The sequence below is a fragment of the Pararge aegeria genome, chromosome 13 (genome assembly GCF_905163445.1).
Source record: "Pararge aegeria chromosome 13, ilParAegt1.1, whole genome shotgun sequence".
Taxonomy (NCBI): domain Eukaryota; kingdom Metazoa; phylum Arthropoda; class Insecta; order Lepidoptera; family Nymphalidae; genus Pararge; species Pararge aegeria.
In genome coordinates, this window is record NC_053192.1 from 10,928,004 (window position 1) to 10,953,226 (window position 25,223).

At 35.6% G+C, this 25,223-nt stretch overlaps 1 protein-coding gene across 2 annotated transcripts; it reads left to right on the forward strand.

Annotated features, from left to right (window-relative positions):
- Window positions 1-613: 613 nt before the first annotated feature.
- Window positions 614-23,919, forward strand: LOC120628751 (scoloptoxin SSD14-like). 2 transcript variants are annotated; one of them, XM_039897357.1, is made up of 9 exons: window positions 614-688; window positions 15,676-15,834; window positions 16,534-16,941; window positions 18,073-18,273; window positions 19,019-19,274; window positions 19,782-19,972; window positions 20,357-20,597; window positions 21,719-21,832; window positions 22,530-23,919. In XM_039897357.1, exons 1-9 carry the CDS (start codon window positions 681-683, stop codon window positions 22,683-22,685), a joined length of 1,734 nt encoding a protein of 577 aa, XP_039753291.1. In that variant the 5' UTR covers window positions 614-680; the 3' UTR covers window positions 22,686-23,919. The 2 variants fall into 2 exon arrangements, with proteins under 2 accessions (XP_039753291.1, XP_039753292.1); XM_039897358.1 differs by lacking the exon at window positions 614-688 and adding an exon at window positions 1,001-1,069.
- Window positions 23,920-25,223: the final 1,304 nt, after the last annotated feature.

A 25,223-nucleotide genomic window follows, 5' to 3' on the forward strand; every position in this document is an offset into this window, starting at 1 on the left:
AACAATATTTCGTTAAGTATGTCGTTTCCATTATAAATCATCTATTCCCAATTTGTAACGTTCTATCCACAATACTTTACTTAATCTTCTATTCTCAATTCATTAATTTAAATCCGTCCTCACTTTTCTTTTGCCGCCAATCTAACTTGTCAAACTCGCGTCTCCCGCCATAGATCCTATACTTTTATTTGACAGTCTACTAAAGTCCATTATTCTATTTTCAATACATTATCAATGAGTATACAAACTATGATTTGTTGATATATTTAATATAATCATCGGGTTTATCATAGATAAAGTGCTATAATTCCCTATTTCCTAACAAACGCATCGAGTTTTCCTCTGTGAAATAAAAACATTTCAATACCATTATTAGGACCGGAACCTTAAAATAAATAAATCGGTGTCAAGAACACGAGAAGGGTTTTCCCACATTATCAATTAAACCGAAGAACGTATTTCTTTATGTGTCTATTAGGTTTATGATGCCTAGAAACCACATTTCGATTATCTTATTAAATAACAGACTATCTGATAAAATAAAAGTAAGGTTACGTCACAGCAGCATCTACCGTGGATCGAGGCAATATTGCTCACAGCTCAGCTACACCGACCTTCTAAAGGAAATATGCGCACGCGCAGTCTGTTTGTAACAGTGATTGGGACGTGACGTTAATAAAATGTTGAGGTGAGAATTTATCTACCATCCTTAACAAACCGCATGCGCCTTTAGAATAACATAGAGTGTGTAGGTATAACAGAAAAGTTATTACCTAAATATTTTTTATTATTTTTAACGACAACTCATAACAACTAAATCAATTCTCAATGAGATTTGGGTATAAACTTCATATTTTTTTCATTTTAACAAAAGCCAATGTACCTATTCTGTGACAAAACATAAAATTCATTTTACGCTTATCTAACCATAACATAAAACATTAGACTTTGTATAAAAATACACATTAGATATGTAGCATTATGTTGTTAATACGTGGACTTTCAAAACCTGTACAGCACAGGTATCTCCTAACGAATAATTTATTGGCAAACATTTGGCAAATAACAAGTGAGTAACCAACCTTTTAGTGGTTCTTATATATTTTATACACTCGATGCGTTGGCAATAAAATTAATAAATTAAAATATTTGTACCAACATTCTTTGCTGTTGTGTTATATGGTGTTTAAAGGCAGGTTAGAATACAGTTGTCACCACCCCTCCTTTTTCCGCGGGTGTCGTACTACTACGAGACTACTAAGGAAATATAACTGAGAACGGGCAGCACCGTCCACTGTGCTACAACTACCATTTACTGCGTTCGCCAACCCTCTTGGGGGAGGACTTAGGCTCAGCAGTGGACTGAGATAGGCTATCGAGAGGTACCGTTCAATTCATTGTACTTTTAACTGTATATTAAAAAATAATTAGAATATAAAATTATTCATACGGTAAATCTCTTTTTATTTTATTTAACATATTAGGTATTTGATTTTATATACTTCGAAACATCATCTTATCATTTACTAGGGTACAGAAATCCTAAAAAAAACAAAATCAAAATCAAAATTAATTCATAATGTAACCCATTTCCAGTAATTTTGCGTCGATTCTATACTATCCTGAGTATGTCGTGGGTTCAATCTTCGATGGAGTGAATTGGGAAATATATAATTTTTGAATTTTCTCTAGTCTTCGGCCGTGGCTATAGTTAACACTATACCACCAAAGGTGCCGCCAAGAGATTTAGCGTTCCGATACGATGTAAAAACCGATGACCGTTATGGGTTTCATTTATCTGCCATTCCTCTAACTGGGTATCCCGCTAACATCTCAGGATGTAACCACTATCAGGTGAGATTGAAGTCAAATGCTATGATGTAGTGGAATAGGTTTTTTAAGATACCAATTTATGGCATCAATCCATAGACTATAGCAGTACACAGCTGGACCAAAGGCCTCTCCCAAAGGGAGGGTTTGCCCATAATCACCACGCTAGGCAAACTGGTTAGTGATCGAAGTAGATGGTAGGAATAGCACAGCAATTGTATTCTGATCTGCCCTCACAGCACGGCATATTAATTATTCTGGTATAGATACCATAATGTTACTACCTAACTGAGCAGCATTCCAAAATTTTGATATTGGTATAACAATATTTAATTAACTTTAATTACTGCTGTCCAAATATTAACAAATTAATATTCGACAGTCCACATAATAGCTCGACGGTGATGAGATATTTATTTTCTTAGTACAGTTATCTAAATTTGACGGCCGGTTGGAGCAGTGGGCAGTGACCCTGTTTTCAATGTCCAAGGCTGAGGGTTCGATTCTCACAACTGGAAAATGTTTGTACGACGCATCTTTTTCAGTGTCTGGGTGTTTATCGGTATATTATAAGTAATCATAAGAAAATATATCAGTCATCTTAGTACCCATAGCACAAGCTACGCTTACGTTAGATGGCCATGTGTGTATTGTCAGTATTTATTTATTTATATGAAAATTATCTAAAATTACGTCAAGCGCGTGGACGCGAATTTTGGAGACTAAATAGTAGAACAATAGTTTTACTTACTTTCGACACCTGGATAAATAATGGTGGTTAGCAAGTTTGACGGGTCATTAGGTCCTGTATTCGTTTATATAATCCTGTAGTAGGGGAGCCCAAGCGGGGATTTCGGGATTTACTAAAGCGCGGCAGATTAATATACAGGGGGATGCCTTGTACCCGGTTAAGTACCTCCACAAAACATGAGGCCCATATATAAGGCCGCCCGTGAACAGATCAGATTAGAAAAAAATTACCATCAGAAATTCTCGAGCGCATTAGATTCAGGTAGGGTGAGTTAATTACATCCTAAAAAGTGTATATTCCACTAATCTGACAATTTGAGAGTGACGTAAAAAAGGGGGAGGGCAACAAAGTAAAATTTTTTTTTATTTTGAAGAAATAATTCAAGAATAATGAAAAATATATAATCTGACGATTTCTGCAAGCCGAAATAACAAAAATTCGTCGATAAAGTTAAATGCGTGCACCTTTGTGATGCCTACATTTCCTTCTCCGCGTTTCTATTCCTCTCTCACTCTTTCTCTATCTATTACTCTCTCACTCCGTCCACACTCTGGTTTCTGCTGCCATGACGCCATCACAGCTGATCATAAAGACTCGTTCGTGGCATACTGTTTACAACGTGTTTCCAACGTTTTGGCTTTTTTTGCTATGTTAATATTATTTGTGTGAATTAAAGTTTATCAATATTAAAATTCCAAAAATAGTATTCTATGAAACTTCTATCAGACTTTCGAACTGGGAGAGTTCAAATGCATAGAAATATGATTTCTTTGAACTCAGCGAGCTCAAAATATCACATAAATTATATTTTGAGCTCAAAAATGTCATAAGTACAATCTTAAGCGCCCAGGAATGGAATTAGCGGGAAGTTGCAGGGATGGCCTTTAAGGTGAACCGTTTTTCTAATTTTTTTTTGTCAGATCAGGCGTAACAGTACGTTGAGAATATAAAGATGAACCATATCTATCTTAATCTGACGCGCTAGAGTATTTCAAAATGGCGAATTTTCGATCGAAAATCGAAATCGTCAGATTAGTGAATGAGAGCTTTTTTTTTAGAAAATCTGACGCGCTCGATTTTTTTTTTTTTTTTTCATTTGCAACCCTTAAATACAACCACTCGCATCATGCAAACGATCAGATTAACATACGTACATTATTAAAAATACGTAGGGCATTGATGCTATCAACATCTCACGCGCTCGAGGATGTACATGCAACAGTTTTTTTTTACATATTTAAAAATCTATAGCCGCTTCCCCCACCGATGTAAAGGTATATATCATATAACATTTTTTTCTTTTTATCATCTAAGCTTTGCATCCCAATAGGTCTCTACGACGCTCGAGTAAATCCCCATTTAGCATCGTGGGCTCCCCTACTACTGTGTTCGATTTCTGGGCCAGTCCAACATAATTTATAGGAAAAGCTATTTGTTTAATGTTGTAATGCAAGGCAGATAAGCGGTTATTAGTAGCAAGTGCTTTTATTGAATACCGAGGAAACCGAAATAATGCGAAAAAAGAACATTTTGAAAACAAGGTTCTTTTCCAGTTTTTCAATTCAGTCCACTTTTTAAATAGCAGATTTTCAAATTCTTAGAACAAAAATTCTATTTCGAACTCTGCATTTTTACCGCCTAGGTCGCCCTGTAGGTAAGGACTGACATATAAACGTACATGACAATGCCTGTTTTCACTAACGACTGTCAAGGCAATGCCTAAGTAAGTAACGCCTAATCAAAGAAGATTCCCAGGCATACATTTACCTACCTTTCACCAATCGATATTATCTAGGCATTTCATATTATATCCTAACTTGTTTATAGTTCATGCCAAAAGGTGTGGTATTTTGTGTTTGTATTATCATATTTTTCATTTCTATGTATGGATACAAGTTTATTTGAATAACCGAATTAATATTTATTTTTCATCTGTCAAATGTCAGTTTACGAGTCCCTTAAACTTTTCGATCTGCCGAATCGGTATTGTACAAACAAAGTATTTTCGACCTAGTGCAGAAAATTAACGTTTCTATTATTAAATCAAACACATAACGATAAAACTTGCGTGTCTGTCTGTGTTTTCAAAATAACTAACACTTATTAAGCTCATAATATGACTATTTGAACAATAAAGTAAGACAGACGCACGTTTTTTGTTTATCTGTGTACATGTCTGTCTGTCTTTTTATCTGGGTGTCAGGACTATTTGTCAGGTCGCGGTTGTGTGCGAAAGCGTTCCCACCCAGTCACCAGTCGACATGTTGGAACACTGTGGCGTTTTAGCCGGTACGAGTCCGGCATAACCATTGTGCTTCCCCGTGGCGCTGTGGTATCCATGAGGATTTCCCCACGAATAAAAAAAGGACTATTTGTCAGGGCTAATCGTATATAATCAAAACAGCTAAATCGATTCGATTTTTAAACTTTAATCACAAAATCAAACCTCACCAAAGGGTGTAAAATGAGAAATGGAAGTATACGAGTAAAAGGCGTATTTAGGTATATCGCGTAGGATGTCAGGTAGAAACCGCTTAGGAGTTATGGTTTAAATATAACTGGCATACTCAATAACAAAACCAAAATAAGGTTAGCCCGCAATCTTAGGCTGCAACATTACTTAGGTACCATCACAATTATTTTTTGACCGCCTCAAAGGTGTCTCTTCAAATGATTTGTTGATAAGAAGGACATGGGGATGAAAGTTAACCGATTTTAATTCAACAACAAGAACATAGAATATTAATAAATATATATTATATAAATATATTGTTATGTTGTATATATTGTTTGCTATGAACACTCCCGACTTATTCTCCTTCTAAACAGAAAAACAAAAACAAAATCGGTTCATCGGAAATTACGCTGCCACAGAAAGACACACACTAAGATGCATACTTTATGATGATTTTAGTCCCCAGGGTAAACTATCGCCTTGGTACAGGATTTGCTATACTTCTGATTTTTATTTTACCAACGTTGTGCCAAAAGTCCGAGGTGAAGAATTTTTGGCAAAATTAAGTTTTAACATAACTAGCATAAGAACCATTTCACTCCGTTGATAAAGTCTTACGATATTCGAAAACGACTGCTGCGATTGTTAGCGAGCATATCTTGTACTAGGGTACCGTGCAGTGTGCTAAATTAAAATGTACCCTGCTGATTTGTCACTGGACTGGATGCATTACTCTGCAAATTAACTGACTCAGAAAACAAAACAAAACAATGCTCACCTTATTCTATTAGCACAACTGCAGTGGGACACATAATCCGAATAGAATGATATATAATGGTAATAATAATAATAAATATATTACGACAATACACACATCGCCATCTAGCCCCAAAGTAAGCGTGGCTTATGTCATGGGTACTAAGATAATGAACTATTATTAAATCTATCGCATTGTATAATAGAAGATAATTGGTTTACAAATCAAATGAAATGCACAATCATCCTCGTAGGTTATATCTATCATGCTGTGCAATCGTAGGTAACTCCTGACAGCTCTATTATCCATACCTGACCATGGAAAACATTATGTAAGTAGGTACTAACTATTGATTAGGTAAAAACGTAAATACATACTTACGCTATGAATGCTTTCCATGAGCACAAGATACCGACCCGTTCTGCTAATAATAATAATTGCTTTTAATTCAGGGCAAATACCCATATGACAAAAATTTAAACAAAAAATACTATAAGCAAATTTGTACAGACTTCGATCTTACATAAATAGTAACTTAAATCAAATTAAAATTGCAAATAATACAAAAAAATTAAATGCTTAAAAAACATTTTTTATGACTATGATTTTTCCTTTTATTACTTTATTTCTTACCTAGATATTTGTCAGTAGGCTATTTCGCCTAAAAAGTGGCCTATTTTACATAGGGGTGAGGGGGAAGTAAAAACGGTTAACCTAGCTATTTACTTTTTATTTTTAAATCCATCCATAAAATAACGTTCGTAATCGTTCGTAAATATGAAAAAATATAACGCAAGTGTGTCTGTTTATTGAATACCTGTTTACAAAAAAAAGATTAGCCAGAATTCTTACAAAATATCTTGAAAAACTAGAATTTATAACTTATGAATTATATTATTGAATTATATTATATATTATAATTGAAGTTATTTTATTCACAACTTTATTTTTGTACAGAAAGCTGTCATAGCCTGTGGTTGAAATGGCTAGGGCTCCAGCTTCACTTTTCGGGGGACGTATAAAATAAAAAAACCTATGATATTAAATAAACATAGTATTTCAACATATTTAAACAACTACTGAGCGAATAATATATCAGTTCTTGGAGCTTTAATCACACACTACTTTGATGTTGAAACCTTTGATCACGTAAACATTGCCAATCGCAAATGCCCGTCCCGAAGACCTACACCCGTTTTGCCTTATTTAAGAATTTCCTATAAGAAGTCAATTCTTATAGGAAATTCAAAGTATTATTAATGTTTAACTTAACTTAACAGTGCTGCTCATCGTATTAGTTGATAGGCTGCGTAAGCATAAAGCAACGTTGACCCAAGTCGGTAAATAGATGGGTCTTTGGTAGTTTGAAAGGTAACTTGGTAATGGTATCCATCAATCTCAGCTTATATCACTAACAAAGAATAATTATCGTTTAAGGAAGAATCGAAGTCGCATTGTTAGTTGCGTATGCTTTAAAATGCTTTTGTAACCTAGAAAATTTCCAATTTTTTTTATTTAGTCCTAGCACTGCAGTGCTCATAAATGTGGCAATACTTTATACAACTTGTAACGGAATTACGAAATATTTTAGAAGAGTGCAGTTCATAAGGAATAACCCTGTAAAAGTATTAAATCAAAAGAAGCATATGTATTTATTCATACAAAAGAATTCAAAACATTCTCAGTGTTTACTTATGACTATCCTGTTGAAGATAAATCCATCCGATATCGACCAACCGACACGTGCATAGTAATAATAAAGTGAAAGTTAGCGTTTCAATTTCGCAGATAAGTCTCAGAGAGAGTAAATAATGTACATCTGAAGTATAATTTCGGTTTTCATTTATACGTTGTATATTCAGTATCGTGTGAAAGGTTTGATGCTGTCCGCTGAGCAGTTCTGTTCTCTATGTCCAATAATATTCATCAGATCTAGGCGAAATTTGGGCAAACCTAAACTGATAATATACAAATCCATTACAAAAAATAATATTTAAAGGGGTTAACATTTGATGGACTTAAGGTATAAAATCGTGAAACACTTTCGTCTCCTCTCCCAAAGGAACTGTAAGTATCCTATGTCCTCGTAGTACGAAATCAGGTGCTTAATTTCATTCAGAAGTCGCAACGTGATGCGCGGTCATGATACAGAAAGTCAAACAAAATGAAAGAAATTACAGTTTTGGTTTCAGTATCGATTGAGAGTATTTTTAAATATTTTTAAATATTATTAATGTATATATTCGTTCCTCCACTAGTTAAGGTCACTCGCTTTCGTGAATAGCATTAACTGCACCTTTACATATACCTATCAATCGCGTAATAATGGCATATCATATCATATCATCCTTATTAGATAAGGATCTGAAGAAATCAATTATAATTTTATTTATTATCGCATACCAAATTATTTATTATTTTTAGTAATATTTTGAAGTTTGCGTAGCGAAAAAACTGATTGTCAACGAATCATAATAAATCAAACAATCACTTTAATCACAAACGAAACATTATTTACATCTCTTATCAAATTTTAACAATAATCAGTTATCAAATAAACAAAAATAATCAATCTGGCATTAAACAAATTCCTTACGAATTGCCATTTCTCCTAGATTGTCCGACTATGACGGCCATAGGATTTGGGGAGAGATAGCCAGTGCTCTTTTCTCCTATTTCTTTGCTCTTACGTCTTTTTAACTCCTTCTTTTTCTTGTTGCCACAGTCGAAGTTATTGGGCCACTGTAAAATAATGTTTTGATTGATATACCTATTATATAAGTAAAATACTGCAACAACTTAACAAAACAAATGACGGGAGAGTTGCTGTTAAAAAATTAGGTCTCTATCCCGATTATCCGAATGATGAATTATAAGCACTAAATAACACATAAATCAACATATAGAGTACACGGTACACAAAAACATATCAATGAGAACATCCTAAAATTAGGTACCTAACTAAATAAAAATAAATAAACTAAAAACAAACAAATTTTATGTTAGCTGTGACATAATACTATGTAACGTTAACATATCTGCGGTGTTGTTTTTCCATAGTATCGCTTCAACGTTATGCTGTAGCAGTGGTTTAGGTCACTGCTACAGCGCTGATTTTCAGGCGACCTCTACCTACTGCACACAACCAAAGCCTGCCGACGGGACAGGTCTTACCTTCAGCAGTAAACTGTTTATAAGCTATTGATGATGATGTATTTTTGACGAGTAACGACGTAGGTATCAGCAAAGAACCCAATAGCAAAATTCAATCGTTGTTCAGTATAAGTACCTACCTGGGTTGACTGTAATAAGTATTGAATGTGCCTAATAGTGAATCCCACCGGAAATCATGCAGTCACAGCTACTTTTAGCTACTATACTTATGAGATTGTAGATAAATACAAATTTCCGTCAATTTCCAACCATTATTAAGGCATATTATCAGTTAACGTGACGACTACGCAACAAATATGAACAAGCTCATGAACGATGAGTTGACAATTTGCGAAATTATTTTATAATGCTACAGAAAAATTCATACAGCACGTTCTGGCCTCTATTTTTTCCCATTGATCTATTGACTATCCCTAACAGAGTAACAGGTAAGCCCGCTTTCATTTAGACACCACCATCAGGTCGGATTTCAATAAGGGTTAACTTAGACAAGCGTTTAAAAAAAACTTAGGACGTGATTTGTGTTGGCATAAGGCTGGTGCCTAAAATATTTAAAAAGTATGACAACAAAATATTCCTGCAGCTCTCTCTCTCTATTGTAGCCAAATATTTGAAAATGGTAGTTTTAGTAAACTGCTCTTGTTAATTAGGTTATAGTGTTATGTCATTAGCCCTTAATTCCCAATATACTCAATATATAACAATTCGATACCAAGATAAACAGATTTTTTGTTGTTTAACAAAGTATTTTTATTGCCAAACATTTTCCTACGACGCCCCGCGTTCATGGTTGAGGAGTTCTCCCGGCACTTTACCTTCAGCTCCTTTGTTAAGACGAGCATAAATTCCTTACCTATTATATAATATAATCGAAGCGTGTTATATTTATTGCATAGTTTTGTTGGCCATCCCTTGTCTTCACCATCAGTTTCTTGACCAAATGGTGCGTTACGAAAGAAAATTCACAAGTTCTATTAAAAAATACTCAAAACGCTATAAATAATTTACACAATTATTTATAGAGTTTTGAGTATAACATGTGACAATTTGCGATTAAACAACATCCCTCGATTTTCCAGGATCACTCCAAAACATCTAGATCTATTGGATAGGTCCGGCGGAATAATCACGTAAAAAATTTACAAAATAAAACATAGGTATAGCCTAATTACCAAGCTCTTCCTTTTTTAAGTCGCTTAAAAAATAAACAAAACTTAGTATGTTATTGCTATAAAGAATAGACAATTTTTCAATGCTACTTGAATTACCTATGCAATCCCGACTCGTGTAACTCGTGTGTCAAAAAATATAAAACTTTTTGTTACCAAAATAGACAAATCTTTCAATGCTAATCCTTGAATTACCTATGCAAATCCCAGCTTGTTTATACGGAAGGTAAGAGTCATAGGTCGTCGTTGAAAATAGCTCAATGTCGTTGAACTTGCCCCTTTATTCAGTTTCTCAATAATTAAGTCACGGCGGCAATAAATACCGAATTGATAACAGTTTCCATTCTAAAATAGTTAAAGATTTGGTGTTTTAGTAAAAAAACGAATTTCAGTTTGATTATTTTTTTACATGTACTTAAGGAAGTTATCATTGAAATAAGGGGTTTAATACGTCTTAAATGCGTCATTTCAAACATGAGTTCTTTTGAACGTTTGTAAGATAATATTATGCATTAATTTTATGCTTATTATTTATTTATTTTATTAAAATAATTAAATGATCACTTGCTTAAACGGTGAAGGAAAACATCGTGAGGAAACCTGAATGCCTGAAAGTTTTCATTACGTTATCAAAAGCGTGTAAAGTCTACCAATCCGCACTTGGCCAGAATGGCGGACTAATGCCGAAACTCTTCTCATTCTGAGAGAAGTCCCAGTAGTGGGACTTTAATTGGTTGAGTAGGATGAAATATTGTACATTTCCTTTCCATCGAACTGGGAGTTACGGTGCACATTCAGTGCACAAGGCGACTCCCACTTAGCCGTTTTTTTTCTAATAGCTCTGTAAAAAGTTAGGTATCATCTGTATTTCACGAATGTAATCTTGGTATCATATCATATCTACATAATTAAATGAATTCTAATGCAATAAAAGATTTAGATAAGTGATAGCACACGGCTTAAAACAATGAAACAGAGAGATTATAATTATAACTAAGTACGTGCAGTTTTGATTAAATAAGTAGTTTTGCGCATTGTTGTTTGTTGTCTAAGATTTATTTTGTTTTTACTAAACTCATTATGATAAGAAGACCACTTATCTGTAACGTATGTGGCATAGAATTTAGAAAACATTAAGTAGATATTCTCGGCATAGCAGCCTTCTCTGTTTTTTTTTGCTTTACTTATTTTACTTAGTTTTTTAATTTGACTTAGTTATATGTCATACATGTAATGGTATAATAGAATTAAGCCGAAGGTGCTTCCTCGACGTTATCCCGAACATAATATGATATAATAATTTATAGAGTAGTTAGAAACAAAAATGATCCAAACCGATTGAGTTGGTATGTATTCGAGATATAGAAACATGTAAAACATAGAAGACAGACAGTTTCTATGTCTATAGGATTGAGTTCGCTGTCGATAAGATAGTAGCTAAGATACATATGAGATAATAACAAAAAAATTATAAAAACCACAAACCTTCAGTACTGAACCGACTTTGAACTATAAGACCTTGATGAATGTATTAATATAGCTTTCGATTCATTAAAACTATCTACCGTTTTCTATATTCAATTTTCCTACTCATATCTGTAATCTGTTGATCAGTTGCTCTAGCAGTTATTTTTTATTGAAAGTCGTATTGATATTGTTTGACAATAACAACGTCGCGTTGCTAAGTAATAAATCTATAGATTACGAATAGATTCAATTTAGAAAATGGACACTTAAACATCTACCTAGAAATATTCTGTTCATTTGATACCACGTATTTGAGTATGGAAATACTAGAACATTTGACGACCTCCCTGGCACAACAGAGAGCTGTAGGAGGTCGGTCTGGTGGGAGGCTTTCGCTGTGGCTAGTTACCACACTAAAGACTCTGTTCTGGTGTGATGTCGCGTAGAAACCGATTAGGGGTATGACTACCATACTCCTAACAGGTTAGCCCGCTATTATCTTAAACTGCAACATCACTTACCACCAGGTGAGATTGCAGTCAAGGGCTAACTTGCAGTCAAACAAAAAAAAATGGAGTAAAATGGATTTTTTTGCTCAGTTCGTTTGTACAACAAATATTAGAAGTACAGTTTTCGCGACTCTAAAACAAGTTTTATTAGGTCACTAGCTGACCCGCGCAACTTCGTCTGCTTCGAATCGGTTATTATCGGTTTTAATATCTTAAAAAAACCAAGAAACTAATTGCAGCACCACCTACCGGTTCCAGCTTTTTCCAAACTATATAATACGCGGCCGAGCGGCCCTCGGCATTTAATTTGCATGTAAATAATCAATTTTAATTATAAAACTATTTATTTGGATAAGGATTAATATCATGATAGGAATTCACTTTTCAAATCCTCAACTATGCCTATCCAAAAAACCACGTCACTCTAAAACTCCGTTGCGCGGCTTTAGAAAGACAGATGCGGAAAAAATAGCGATGCCATCCTGTAGGAGCTGTGTGCTTTTCCGGGATAAAAAGAAGTCTATGAGCTATTCCAGACTATATTGTATGTCTCTGCTAAATTTCCGCCAAATCGGTTATTTCGTTGTTGCGTTAAAGTGTAACAAACATCCATCCGTCCATCCCATACATCTATTCTCACTAACTTTCGCATTTACAATATTAGTAGGATGGCACGCATGAATTAGATCTTTGTTCCATATGCCTTGCGACTCGCTGTTATCTGTGAAGAGTTATGTGCTTTATCTCCGATAATATTAATCAGATCTTCATTAAAATTACACAATACATGCTTATATACACTTTCAAATAAAAAAAGAATTATTAAAATCGGTTCAAATTTAACGGAGCTATGAAGTAAAATTGATAAAAAAAAACATCTCATCATTTCCCGGCAGAATCTTACATTTACATTTATAATATTAGTAGGGATAGAAATAGATTTTACTTTAACGATACGAACGATACCGTTCGATACGTTTTCACGTATCGAACGGTATCGTTCGTATCGTTTCGTACGACTGTTCGATTGCGAGCGGGCAAATCCTGTACAAAGGCCACTAATGTAGATTTAAAAAACTCCGACAGTTTTGTATATTTTATATTATTACTCTTCACAAGTTTCTTTCAACATACTTGTGTTTTTGGTTTAAAATATATAATTTTAAAAATTCATTATTAAAGGTCTTACTTAGCTTTTCTTGCCACGTAATTTTAGTAGTTATATTGTAATTATTGAATTTCAGAAATTAGATTAAAGTCAGTTTATTGAGATTTCGACGATAGCTACTGTGTATTATGTAATCTCAACTGCGCAGCCAGTACAATGAAATGTATAGGTCAATTGGAAATAATTCTATTACAAAAGTACTAGATTCACAAGCCCTGACTATTTTAAACCACGAATTGATTTAAAATTATTTTATACGTATTCTATGAGACTTCTGTATTTTATACATTAAGTAGTAATTAGTAAGTAGGTAGGTTATACATAATTAATAGTTATTGTCGGCTGATCCAAGCCTGTAATACAATAATGGATAGGAAATTAATAACTTCTAACCCATCATTATTCGTTTTCACGCGAAGAAATGACATCATAGGTATCCTCGGATTAATTAACCTATCTATCCATCCCATTGATTTAATATATGGTAAGCTCACTACCTACTCTAAATTAGCATTCACTATGGGACATGGGTACTTATATTACGATCTAACCTTTTTGGATATATTTTTTTTTAATAATCCGGCGACAAGATATAATCTGACATTTACTCCACATTTCTTGTCATATTAAATGTTTACCCAAATATATTTGTGTATTTTAAATAACTTTATTAAACAAGTAGTGTTCTTTCGTTATGCTGCCAAACTGCCTAGAATTCTAGCTTAAAAATTAAGTAAAGGTAAAGTGAGGAATATGATACTATCTGGATATAATAATAATTTTTAACGAAATTTTATCAACCGCTGGTAGTCCCCCGTGTGACGCAAGTTTCACGTTACTGGCGTGATACTTCCGTGCTAACGTAGGTATGCATTGTAATTATCGCCGCTGACTATAATTAGTTTTCCGTAGGCTGTATGGTCAATGATCATTGCCTGTCCTGAAGGGGACAAATTAAAAAAACAACATATGTTTTGCGTTTCATCCGTTCCAGTCTTGTGTGTGGGACACGTAACTTACAGAATCTACTAGGCCTTAAAGGACTTGAATCCATGGCCGTAAAATAAATTTGAAAAAAAACTTATTTATTTAGTAGTTCCTTGCATGCCTTGATTTTTTTTTTTTTCATAGTGTTGCTCTGTTTTTAGGCGACGGTTTCCACTTATCAACATGGGCCATTTGCTTATTCCGCCAGTTAATATATATATTTTTTAACTGGTTACCGGTATATATACAGGCGCATGAGGCTTAACACACGATAGTAACGTATTAAATCAATGCTTAATACCTAAACTTACACCTCAGGTTGATAAAAGCAGGGCAGCTCATTGCAGTACGTATTCCTCGTATGTTTTGCGAAGTGCAACTGCTTATAGCCCGTGGTTTTCCACTTACCATCAGGTGGATCAACTGCTTGGTCCGTAAATATATAACTATTAAAACACCTATATCTAATAATAAATTTCAGTGTGTGTTTCACAACTCTCGCTGAAACAATCGCAGAACGATTTCTGATGTGTTTATAACATAGTTCACAGGGACAGCTAGTTTTATATGAAAGTCCTAAAAATATCACTTTAATTTACGGGCTGTCCTGATTTATTTTAACAAAAAAATAGCTATGGCCATAAGCAGCGGTGAATGCTATGGTTTTAAGTGGGATGTCCCGACTTCGCTTCCCGGCTGTGGCGTTAAGCGTAAAGCGATTAAGCGTTCCGGTACGTTGTAGCGTAGAAACCGAACCAATGCTATACCCCTAACAGAGTCCATAACTATATTAGACTGCATCATCATTTAACAGACGGTGAGATTGCAGTCAAGGGCTAACATGTATTGGGAAAAAAACAATTTCCTGATGATCGTATTTATTTACTCTGATTCACACTTATCCTTACTAATATTATAAATGTGAATGCAAGTTTGTTTGTTATGCTTTCACACGAAAACTACTGAACCGATCTTCATGAAACTTTGTATACATATTCTTGGAGGTACAAGAAATAATATAGTATACTTTTCATTGAAAAAAATAATTACGTAATATAAAAAAAAGTTGGTGAAAATATCTCAATATGACTATAGGTGTCGTCTCCCAAATTTACGCGGGCGAAGCCGCAGGGCACATCTAGTAGATATATATAAATATATTTTTGATGTTTATGTATTAGTATGTAGTTATTCGTAAGTATGTTAGTATTTTATATTTTGTACCACCCGCAGTTTGTTCTCCTCTTTTTTGCTAATTCTTAGGTCGCCTGGCAGAGGTCGCTACTAAGCGATAAGGCCGCCTTTTATATTCTAATTCTATTTTCATGTTTAGTTTTTCTTGTATATATCTTTTACTTAATATGGTGTACAAATTAATAACGATAATAATAATCCCTGGCTTTCGCAGGTATCGAAAGTGTCTGATTTGGGGCGGCATGCTAGCGGTGCTGGTGGCAGGAGCACTGGTAGCTTTACTGGTGCTGCATCCTTGGGACCGCAACCAGCAGATGCGATATCGTCACGCCGCAGTCGCTGCTAATGGTTACGAATGCGCTTCCATAGGACGGTAAGTTATTAACGTTTTCCGAGCAAATTCATTTGCGGTCTTTTTGATGTGAAACATCTATCTACTATCGGAGGGTAAACCTGATTGTTGGCGACACAGGCCGTGGCGACGCCTCGCCACGCTATATGCAATAACTTACACAAAAGTTAAATTTCTATGTTTGACATCTGCCAGCCGTCCCGTGACGGCTCACACATTTTTTTTATTCGAAAACTGGTTTCTTGCGAAGTTTAATAAGGGTTTTAAAATCCTTTTTTTTCTAGGATTCTAATAAAGGGTCATATGTATGCGGTACCTACCAATATAATGTGTAAGCTAATTTTAATTTGCTTGCCGTGAAGTAAGGTTCTGATCGATACAAAATTACGTACATGCGTTTAATTTTAAACACATTCTATATAATAATCAACCGCAAATAAAAGTTTGTCACATAAAAACAAAAAAAAAGGTATAAAGATTTATGCAACCTGTTACAAAAGGTTAATTCACAAAAGCACTGCCTACTTTTAATACCTACTACTTGTATAGAAGGAGGATTTTTACTATTTTGATATATTCACTGAATTCCTACCCGGGTTTAACCCCTGGCAAAATGGAAAAAATCTGCAGTAGGGTACTGCAGATTTTTCTCCATTTTGCCACTGTGAAATTTTAGTACAAATTTAAGTAATAATATGTATTAAACTATTTCTTTTAAAGCAATATATTGGAAAAGAACGGCTCAGCTGTCGACGCTGCCATAGCAACGCTTTTCTGCGAGGGCTTAGCATGTGCACAATGCATGGGTCTCGGAGGCGGATTTCTGGCGACCATTTACGATGCTAAGACACGTACAGTGAGGGTGCTAAACGCGAGGGAGAGGGCGCCCTCTGCAGCTACTGAGGACATGTTCCAAAACGCCTCATCCACTGTTGGTGGTCTTGCAATCGCAGTGCCTGGAGAACTAAGGGGATATGGTGCTTTATACCGAGAGTATGGTCGCTTGCCATGGAGGGAGCTGGTACGGCCGGCAGCGGATTTGTGCCGTCGAGGACACCGCGTGAACAACTACATGGGCCGAGTGCTGAAAAGCTATAGAGACAGGATCCTAGCTGAGCCGTCAATGAGGTGAATTTTATATATGAGCTTATCAATGGAAGTATGTAAGTAGGGTTTGATTATTTTTATTTTGACGGCCGAGTGGCGCAGTGGGCAGCGACCCTGCTTTCTGAGCCGTGGGTTCGATTCCCACAACTGAACATGAATATTTTTCAGTGTCTGGGTGTTCTGTATTTTATATGTATTTATGTAGATCAAAAATATTCAACAGTTATCTTAGTACCCATAACACAAGCTACGCTTGCTTTGGGGCTAGATGGCGATGTGTACATTGTCGTAGTATATTTATTTATTTATTTTATTTATTATTATTGCAATTCTTAAAAATAGTTCAACGGGTACATACCACGATAATATTATGGGATTTGTCGATATTTCGACCCAGTTGCATTGATCGTGGTCAAGACGGGACTGACAGATGATCAGAAGATCGTGGTCCCGTTGTGACCACGATACACATCGCATAATATCGACAAATCCCATGTTATCGTGTTATGTACCCGTTTAACTATATTTAAGAAATGTTGATTAACCACGAATATGTTAGTTTAAAATCTTTATTATTGCAATCTTCCTTATTCCTCCGTTTTACCTAAAGGAAAAAATCCACGCACTATCTTTACCTTCAACGGCCTGTAACAGTCCACTGTTGGACTAAAGTGATCCACTTCACAGGTAGGTTTGCCCATAATCACCTGACGCTAGTCAGAAGGGCTGATGATCGCAATAGACGGTAGTACTGGCATAGAGGAGGCTACTGCCCGTTTTTAGTTATATTCCTCTTACGACACCCGTGAAAATAGGACGACTATATCCTGATCTGCCGATCACCACATGGCGCACGAACATGCAAATTGTAAAAGTGCCGTTAAATTAGCACAAACTTTTTATAACAGAAGGCTAACACACAAACTATATTGTTCTGTTCGTTATCTCGCTAACAATACCTACTATTTATTTTGTCATAAATTAGTAACGTTTCATTGAAAATATAAATTGCATATATTATTTATTATTCTTACATTAAAGGAAGGTCTATGGTTGTCTTGCCAAACAAATGTTATTATTTGAACATTGTAAAGCTGTAAGATAACAAAAGTGCAAGTTAATATATCTGAATCCTGATCAATATAATTCCAGGGAACTCTACGTAAACCCAAATACAGGAGATGTATGGAATGAGGGTGACTTAATCCGTGAACCAACCCTAGCCCGCACCCTCGACATCATCGCAGAAGAGGGCCCCGAAGCAATTCACGATGGCAAACTGACCTCGGCGCTTGTTCGCGACATCCAAGCCTTCGGTGGCATCATTACTGAGGAAGATCTCAGGACATTCGAGTAAGAAATTCAACATCATCAATGATAGCCCATTTCTGGACATAGATCTTTTGAATGCCGCTTGTATCCAGCAAGCAATGGCGTAGTTATTATGTAACCTTTTTTTTTTTTTTTGTTATCGGGGGAGAAAAGATATTATGTAATCTAAGGTCCCGGGGTAAAGAGAAAATTACGACACTATTTAAACTTTTTATATTATACCTAATAATAATTGACGGACCCAGCAGATGGCCTACTTATTAGAATACCTGAATGGAAATTTGCGCCTATTAATAGAGTAACACGCCACGAACACTTCCTAGAAAGCGTCTATAAACCTGAAGACGTTAAGCCTCACATAAACAGCAGAAATAAGGAAACTAGACAAAATACTTTTTTTCTTGTGATTCTTCCACAAACCGTTGTCTGGAGAGAATCGCTTAAAGCGATAAGACAGCCTTTGTGCATTTACGATTTTTCGTTATTACTTGTTATTTCATTCGCTTTCTCTGTAATTTGTGCAAAAGAGACTTAAAGATTTGGTCCATCTTCTTTTTAAGACTTTACTTATACTTTATTAGGCATGGCGGTTTACCGTTTTATATATCCTCCGATTTGTATATTATAATTCGCCCGTGCAGCACATCTAGCCTAGATGTACCTATCGACCGCTTTTTATAAATCTGGTCTCCACGTCATAAACCACAATCGGAAATCAGGCATTCCCCACGTACAAATACCGATAATGAATTTTTTGCTTCTTCAGAGTGGAATGGCAAGATCCAATCGCGGTGCCATTATCAGAAGAGCACACGCTTTACTCGGTACCCCTGCCAGGGTCGGGGTCGGTACTGGCTTTCATGCTCAACATTATGCGAGGTTGGATCGGCGCTGGTACCAATGTGCTGGCCGGCAGCAATCTCTACTGGCACCGCGTCGTTGAAACCTTCAAGTACGCATACGCGAAGCGCACAGGCCTCGGGGATCCTGCACGCACTAACTTACCTTACGATATCAGAGAAGTGAGTATGTCTGTATCTTGTATATCCTGGTTACCATCTTCTTGCTATCTGTGGTCGCCACTTGGTTAATGGCGCAGGCGACCAAAAATTTATGCCCCGATTCTACCGGGGATAAAACACGGCAACAGGGAATAGCAGAAACTAGAAGTTTACCTTCGTTTATCATGAGAATATTATTTGGATCACATAATAAAAACATATTGTTCTTATCTATAATAAATATAAAAGCTTACAAGCGTATTTGAAACTAAGCGATATTACAGCCTTAAAAAGAGATAAATAATCCCTTACCTACTAATATTATAAAAGCAAAAGTGTGTTTGTTTATTTTTTTGTTTGGTTGCCCTTTTTTAAGCTCTTAATAACTAAGCAACCAATCGATTTGATTTTTGGCGAAGAGTTTAAGAGCGGAGTATAACAAAGGCTACTTTTTATCGCTTCTATACAAACGGTTCCCACTGGATTTGTAAACAATCGTAACTTCTTTAAATTTTAAATTTATTTCAGTTGGAGCGCAATCTTTCGGACCCTGATTGGGCAAGAGCATTTAGGAGCCTTATTGATGACAACCGCACCTATTCCGATTGGCAGCACTACGGTGCTTTGTTCGAAGGAGCCGATGACCACGGCACGGCCCACGTTGTGGTTTACGCACCAGATGGCAGCGTTGTCTCTGCCACGAGTACTATAAACTATATGTAAATATCATGCAAAATTATTCACCATACCAGTTATAAAAAACTGGGTGCCTAGTGTGAGATTTTCTCCTAACTTTAACTTATAAGATCGCCTAAAATTTAACTACGCTTTGAATGGCCACCATCTTGTTATAATACTGGAAAATAGTGTTGTCACTTAACGTGCGCTTCAGAAGTCTTTTTATTTAACATACCTAAACTTATTTTAATAACTTATACGTTACCTTCAAAAGTATGGAACGCTGCACGATTCTTACACGCACTTGTCTGGTTTTCTATCGATAGATAAAAAAATCACTCATGACTCTATGGCGATAAATAATATATTTATATCACAAAGTTGTACAATTTTGTAGTCTAAATATCGTTTATCGTTTTTCACAGATGGGGTTCTCAGAGGCGATCTACTAGTCTAGGTATAATGCTGAATAACGAAATGGATGACTTCGCGGTACCCAATCGTGAATCTTCTTATGGTATGCCACCTTCACCCGCTAACATGGTGGCAAAAGGCCTTCAGCCGTTGAGCTCGATGGTACCAAGTGTGGTGCTATCAAGAAACGGCGTAGCAGATTTGGTGATAGGTGCTGCTGGAGGAACAAAGATAACTACCCAAGTAGCGTTGGTAAGATATTGTTTTAAGTTTTACGAGCTGTTTTCACTGTTTTTAGAACTGGTCGTTGATATATTAGGCTATTATATAATATCAGACTGATTTCTTATTTTTTATTAAAATTCAATATAGCAAAAGTTACTTGCTGATTATCTAGCTTTCTATGTATAGGTGACGGAATTTCTAAAATCGGTTTAGTAGTTTTTTTAATGTATCTATTAGGTAGGTACATATACCTAATGGTACAAAAGTACTTTCCTCTTTAGTCTTCGATTCTGTGCGATACAGAAACATAGTTATTACCTCAAAAGTAATAATCCTAACCGCTTTCTTAAAATTTTTATAGCGAAAAACGGATCCCTTATAGGATCACCTACCCATTCGTCCTTCCTTCTGTGCGTTATAGCCCCTTTTTCTCAGAAACAACTTCCCGGTTTTCTACCTCTTTTGAACATAACAGAAAAAATACAAAATCCAGAAGATCGCATCTGTTATCCAGTGTAGCAGTAGCAACGGTTTAAAAAAAAAATCGAGATTCATCTATATCAAGTAGGCTTACTCTATAAGCACTTTTGAAACGCCATGTCTGCCTGTTTGTAGTAAGTCTACGACTAGTCTTTGTCGACCTCCCGAGCACAGTTGTGGTATACCTAGGTGAGAAGTCGTGAGTTCTATCACCGGCAGGGGTCAATTTCGAAATATATATATATATATATATATATATATATATATAATATAATTTATGACTTTTTTCTGGACTTGTCTAGTGCCAGTAAGTTAACATACAGGCTTTAATATAACTGTTACACCCCTAGGTCAATGTTTACCACACAGTAGTTAACAAAAGAACCTAAAGCTCTGCTGTGAAAATTAGTTTAATTCGCCTAATCGTAGTGTAGGAAAACGTCGATAGCCTAGTGGTTAAGGCTTCAGCCGTGTTTCGGCCGTGTTTGATCCCCAGCAAGCACCTCCAACGTTTTGGAGTTACGTGCGTTATTAATTTAAGCCATTAAAATATCAGCTGCTTTAACGGTGAACTCGCCGTGAGTAATGAATTTTGAGAGTGAGAATTTTTTCATAACGTTCTATGATGATGATGATGATGATGATGATGAAAATAATGTTGGTTTCAGGTAACAATGCACACACTTTTAGAAGGTGATGAGTTGCACGATGTAATTCAACGTCCGCGACTTCATCACCAACTCGTCCCGATGGAAATTGAACATGAAACTAATTTCAATCCAGTAAGTTATAATATAATGTAAGTTGCGTTCTCCATAATGATCTCAAAGACGTGCGAAGTCTATCAAACTGCACATACCCATTCCAGCCTAAATAAACCCTTCTTATTCTGAAAGGAAACCCGAGCCCTTTGGTGGCCCAGCAAGGAATTGATAATGATTTTGATGGTGAATATGTACTAAAATACACTGAACACGTGGCATAATTAAAAGATTATCTATCTATATCCTGTCTTTGGTTCTCTAAGGTTGTAGTTAGTTCCCACCCGACAGATTAAGATTTGCCAAGCGATTTAACGTTCCGCTACTATTCGTGTAGAAACAAATTAGGTAAATTAGAAAAAGAAGGAGAAGAAGAAATACTTTATTGCACACAAACATCAAAATATACATAAAATAAAGAATAAACAAAAGAACAAGAATTGTAGGCATGTAAAGGCGGCCTTTTGCTTGAATTAATACCCTTAACAGGTGATAATCTGTTAAGTGTCCCCAAATTGGCCCTCTACCATTTGAAACAGGATCATCACTTAACACCAAGTGAGATCGCAGTATAGAAACAAATAGATAGGTAGTCAACCTGACTAAAAAAGGGGGAAGGCAGCATTTAATTATTTACCACAAAAAAAAATTATTAACTATTGACCTTAGTGAGTTATGTATCCAAGATGAGTTCTCATTTTTTTAAATTTTCCAACAGAGTGTCATCGAGTTTCTGCAAGCGAGAGGGCACGCAACTACTGAACGTGGTCCGACAGCGGGATTCGCTGCAATGAATGGCGTGGCACGGGACGCCAATGGCTTTATTCTAGCATCAACAGATCGAAGAAGAGTTGGAAGCATCGACGGCTTTTGACCTTTACACGATAAAATATTAAGACATGTTGTTTCCACATTTAATACTAGTACAAAAAAACAATAAGGCGCTGTGCACAGAAACACTTTTGTGTCTTATGTTGGATACAAGCTACTAGAATCAATCGTAACTTTTTATGTGTGATCAACTAGAAAAAATAAAATAGGGAATTTTTAACGTTGGCAACATTAATTTTCCATGCAGGTATTCGAGTGCAAATACTTCAGTAGCTTATGTCCAACACGTGACACGACATTAATCGAAACAAGTAGGTGGAATACAAGCTGCCTTTGATTATATCTTTTTCATGCAATGAATATGAAAACAATAACTACTTGAGGCAGATGCAGACACTGTTGATGTCCAGTTGCTTCCACTTGATACTAAAGCATTGCCAATCGAATATTTCCCGCGTGATCTACTAGATGCAATAAATGTGGGTAGTTAGTAAACGCAAGCAAAATTCATTTTACGTTGAATTCATGTTACGTATTTTTAGTTGCTTGTGTCCAACACGGGACTAAATATTAATCGAAAAACTGTTTGGAATAAAACGATGAACTAGTTTCGAACAGTTACCAGCACTGACCTTTATTATTGATACTGAACTGGCTTTACCTATGCCAATGACAGCTAAAATTTTGTGCCCATATGAAGCGCCAAATGTGAAATACCAGTGGTTCTGGAATTTATATCTAATTTATTATATTGCTTTAAGTAGGTAATTCAAATTGTAGTTCCTTCGAAACTCATAATACATCTTCACAACTTACAAAATGGCGTCCATCAAATGGAGACAAAAACAAAGTGACAACAGCCAGGTTATGGATAATAATAGAGATCAGTGGTAACCAACCAGTGTACAGAAGTAGAAATCGACACAGTTGTCGGTCTGTAATGAAAAACGGACAACTGTCTAGTTTACCAATACGGTATTAGCGGACACAGATAAAAAAGCGTGAGTCTGGGCAGTTTCTTTTAAAGGTTTTTTTTTTTTGCCTTTTAGTGATATGACTAGAGGTCAGTGATGAATAATATACAGAAATAGCAATCAACGCAACGCGTACCTACAATTAATTGTAGGTATAATACTGCTACTCTAATATCAAACTTTTTCAATGGGTATGGTAAAATCGTGTACAACGTTTCCTTAAACTTTTGTAATGTTTTTGTTGTAAATATCAGTGAATATAATTTAATTTTAAGATAGGAACTGTGATATAGATAGAAAATAAAGTAAAATGAACACTGACTAAATTTGATATTATTTTAATTTATTTTCCTTTCTTGGCGCCAAAGACGGCATGTCTTTGTCGGTAGGGAACACAAATCGGTATACCCTGCCGACAAAAACAAGCCGTCTTTGTTGGTAGGGTGTGCCAAGTGATTTTGCGTTCCGGTACGATGCCGTGTAGAAACCATAGAGGTATGGGTTTCATATCATTATCATACATCTACAATCTTAAACTGCATCATCGCTTATCATCTTGTGAGATTGCAGTCAATCTTGTCAGATTGGGGGTTTGTGGTTTTTGTGAACCAAAACAGGCTTGTATTTAAAAGACTGACCATTCGGAAGTTACTTAATATCATAGCGTATATTAAGTAACTTCCGAATCGATATTTAACTAATGTACAGATTCAAACCGTCATAACACGTTAAATTTCACCGGTTAAACTGGAAGCGTTGTCGCATGTGTCTATCTTTAAAAACTTCGAGTTGTTCAAATTAATGAAAGCAGATGATCTATGGGGTATGTCGGTAATGGTAATACTTATCTAATATTATTGGCATCATTGCTCCTCATTTAGCCATACTTTCCAATAAATGTGTTGATTTGGGTACTTTTCCAAACCTAATGAAAAATAGTAAACTCATTCCTCTATTTAAATCTGGTAATAAAAATGATATAAGCAATTACAGACCTATCTCAATCTTACCAGCTCTAGTAAGATATTTGCTATAACAGTAAATCAACTTTTATATCACTTTAATTTAGCACACCCTGAGCAGTTTGGCTTTACTAAAGATCGTAACATAACGGTTGCAGGAAATAAACTTATATTTATGATGCCTGGTACCATTCATATAACGCCATGGGGGCTTCTTGTGATCTATCTAGAGCATTCGATTGTGTTGATCATAAAACGTTGCTTCTTAAGCTAAGCCACTATGGTATCAAAGACGTTGCACTAAATTTGGCTGCCTCTTAATTCAGCAATAGAACCGAAGGTGTTTGCAGAAATGACATAAAGTCTCAGGGTTCAAATACCTCAATAGGAGTCCCACAAGGCCTGATTTAAGGTCCTTTTCTATTTTTAGTGTATATAAATGATCTATCATTCCATGTCAGTGGAATATGCGACATTGTATTGTTTGCAGATGATACATCTCTAATATTTAAGACTGTCGGGAGTAAAGATTACTTACTCTGACGCTGTAAACCGTGCTATGGCGCATATGATGCACTGGTTTACAGTCAACAACTTAGTTTTTAATGCAAAAAAACAAAGTGTGTCGAATTTATCTTACCTAAT

Coding starts and splice junctions, on each gene's coding strand:
- LOC120628751 (XM_039897357.1), top strand. Junction 15,835..16,533: donor GAATGCGCTTCCATAGGACG/GTAAGTTATTAA, acceptor TTTCTTTTAAAG/CAATATATTGGAAAAGAACG. Junction 16,942..18,072: donor CTAGCTGAGCCGTCAATGAG/GTGAATTTTATA, acceptor ATATAATTCCAG/GGAACTCTACGTAAACCCAA.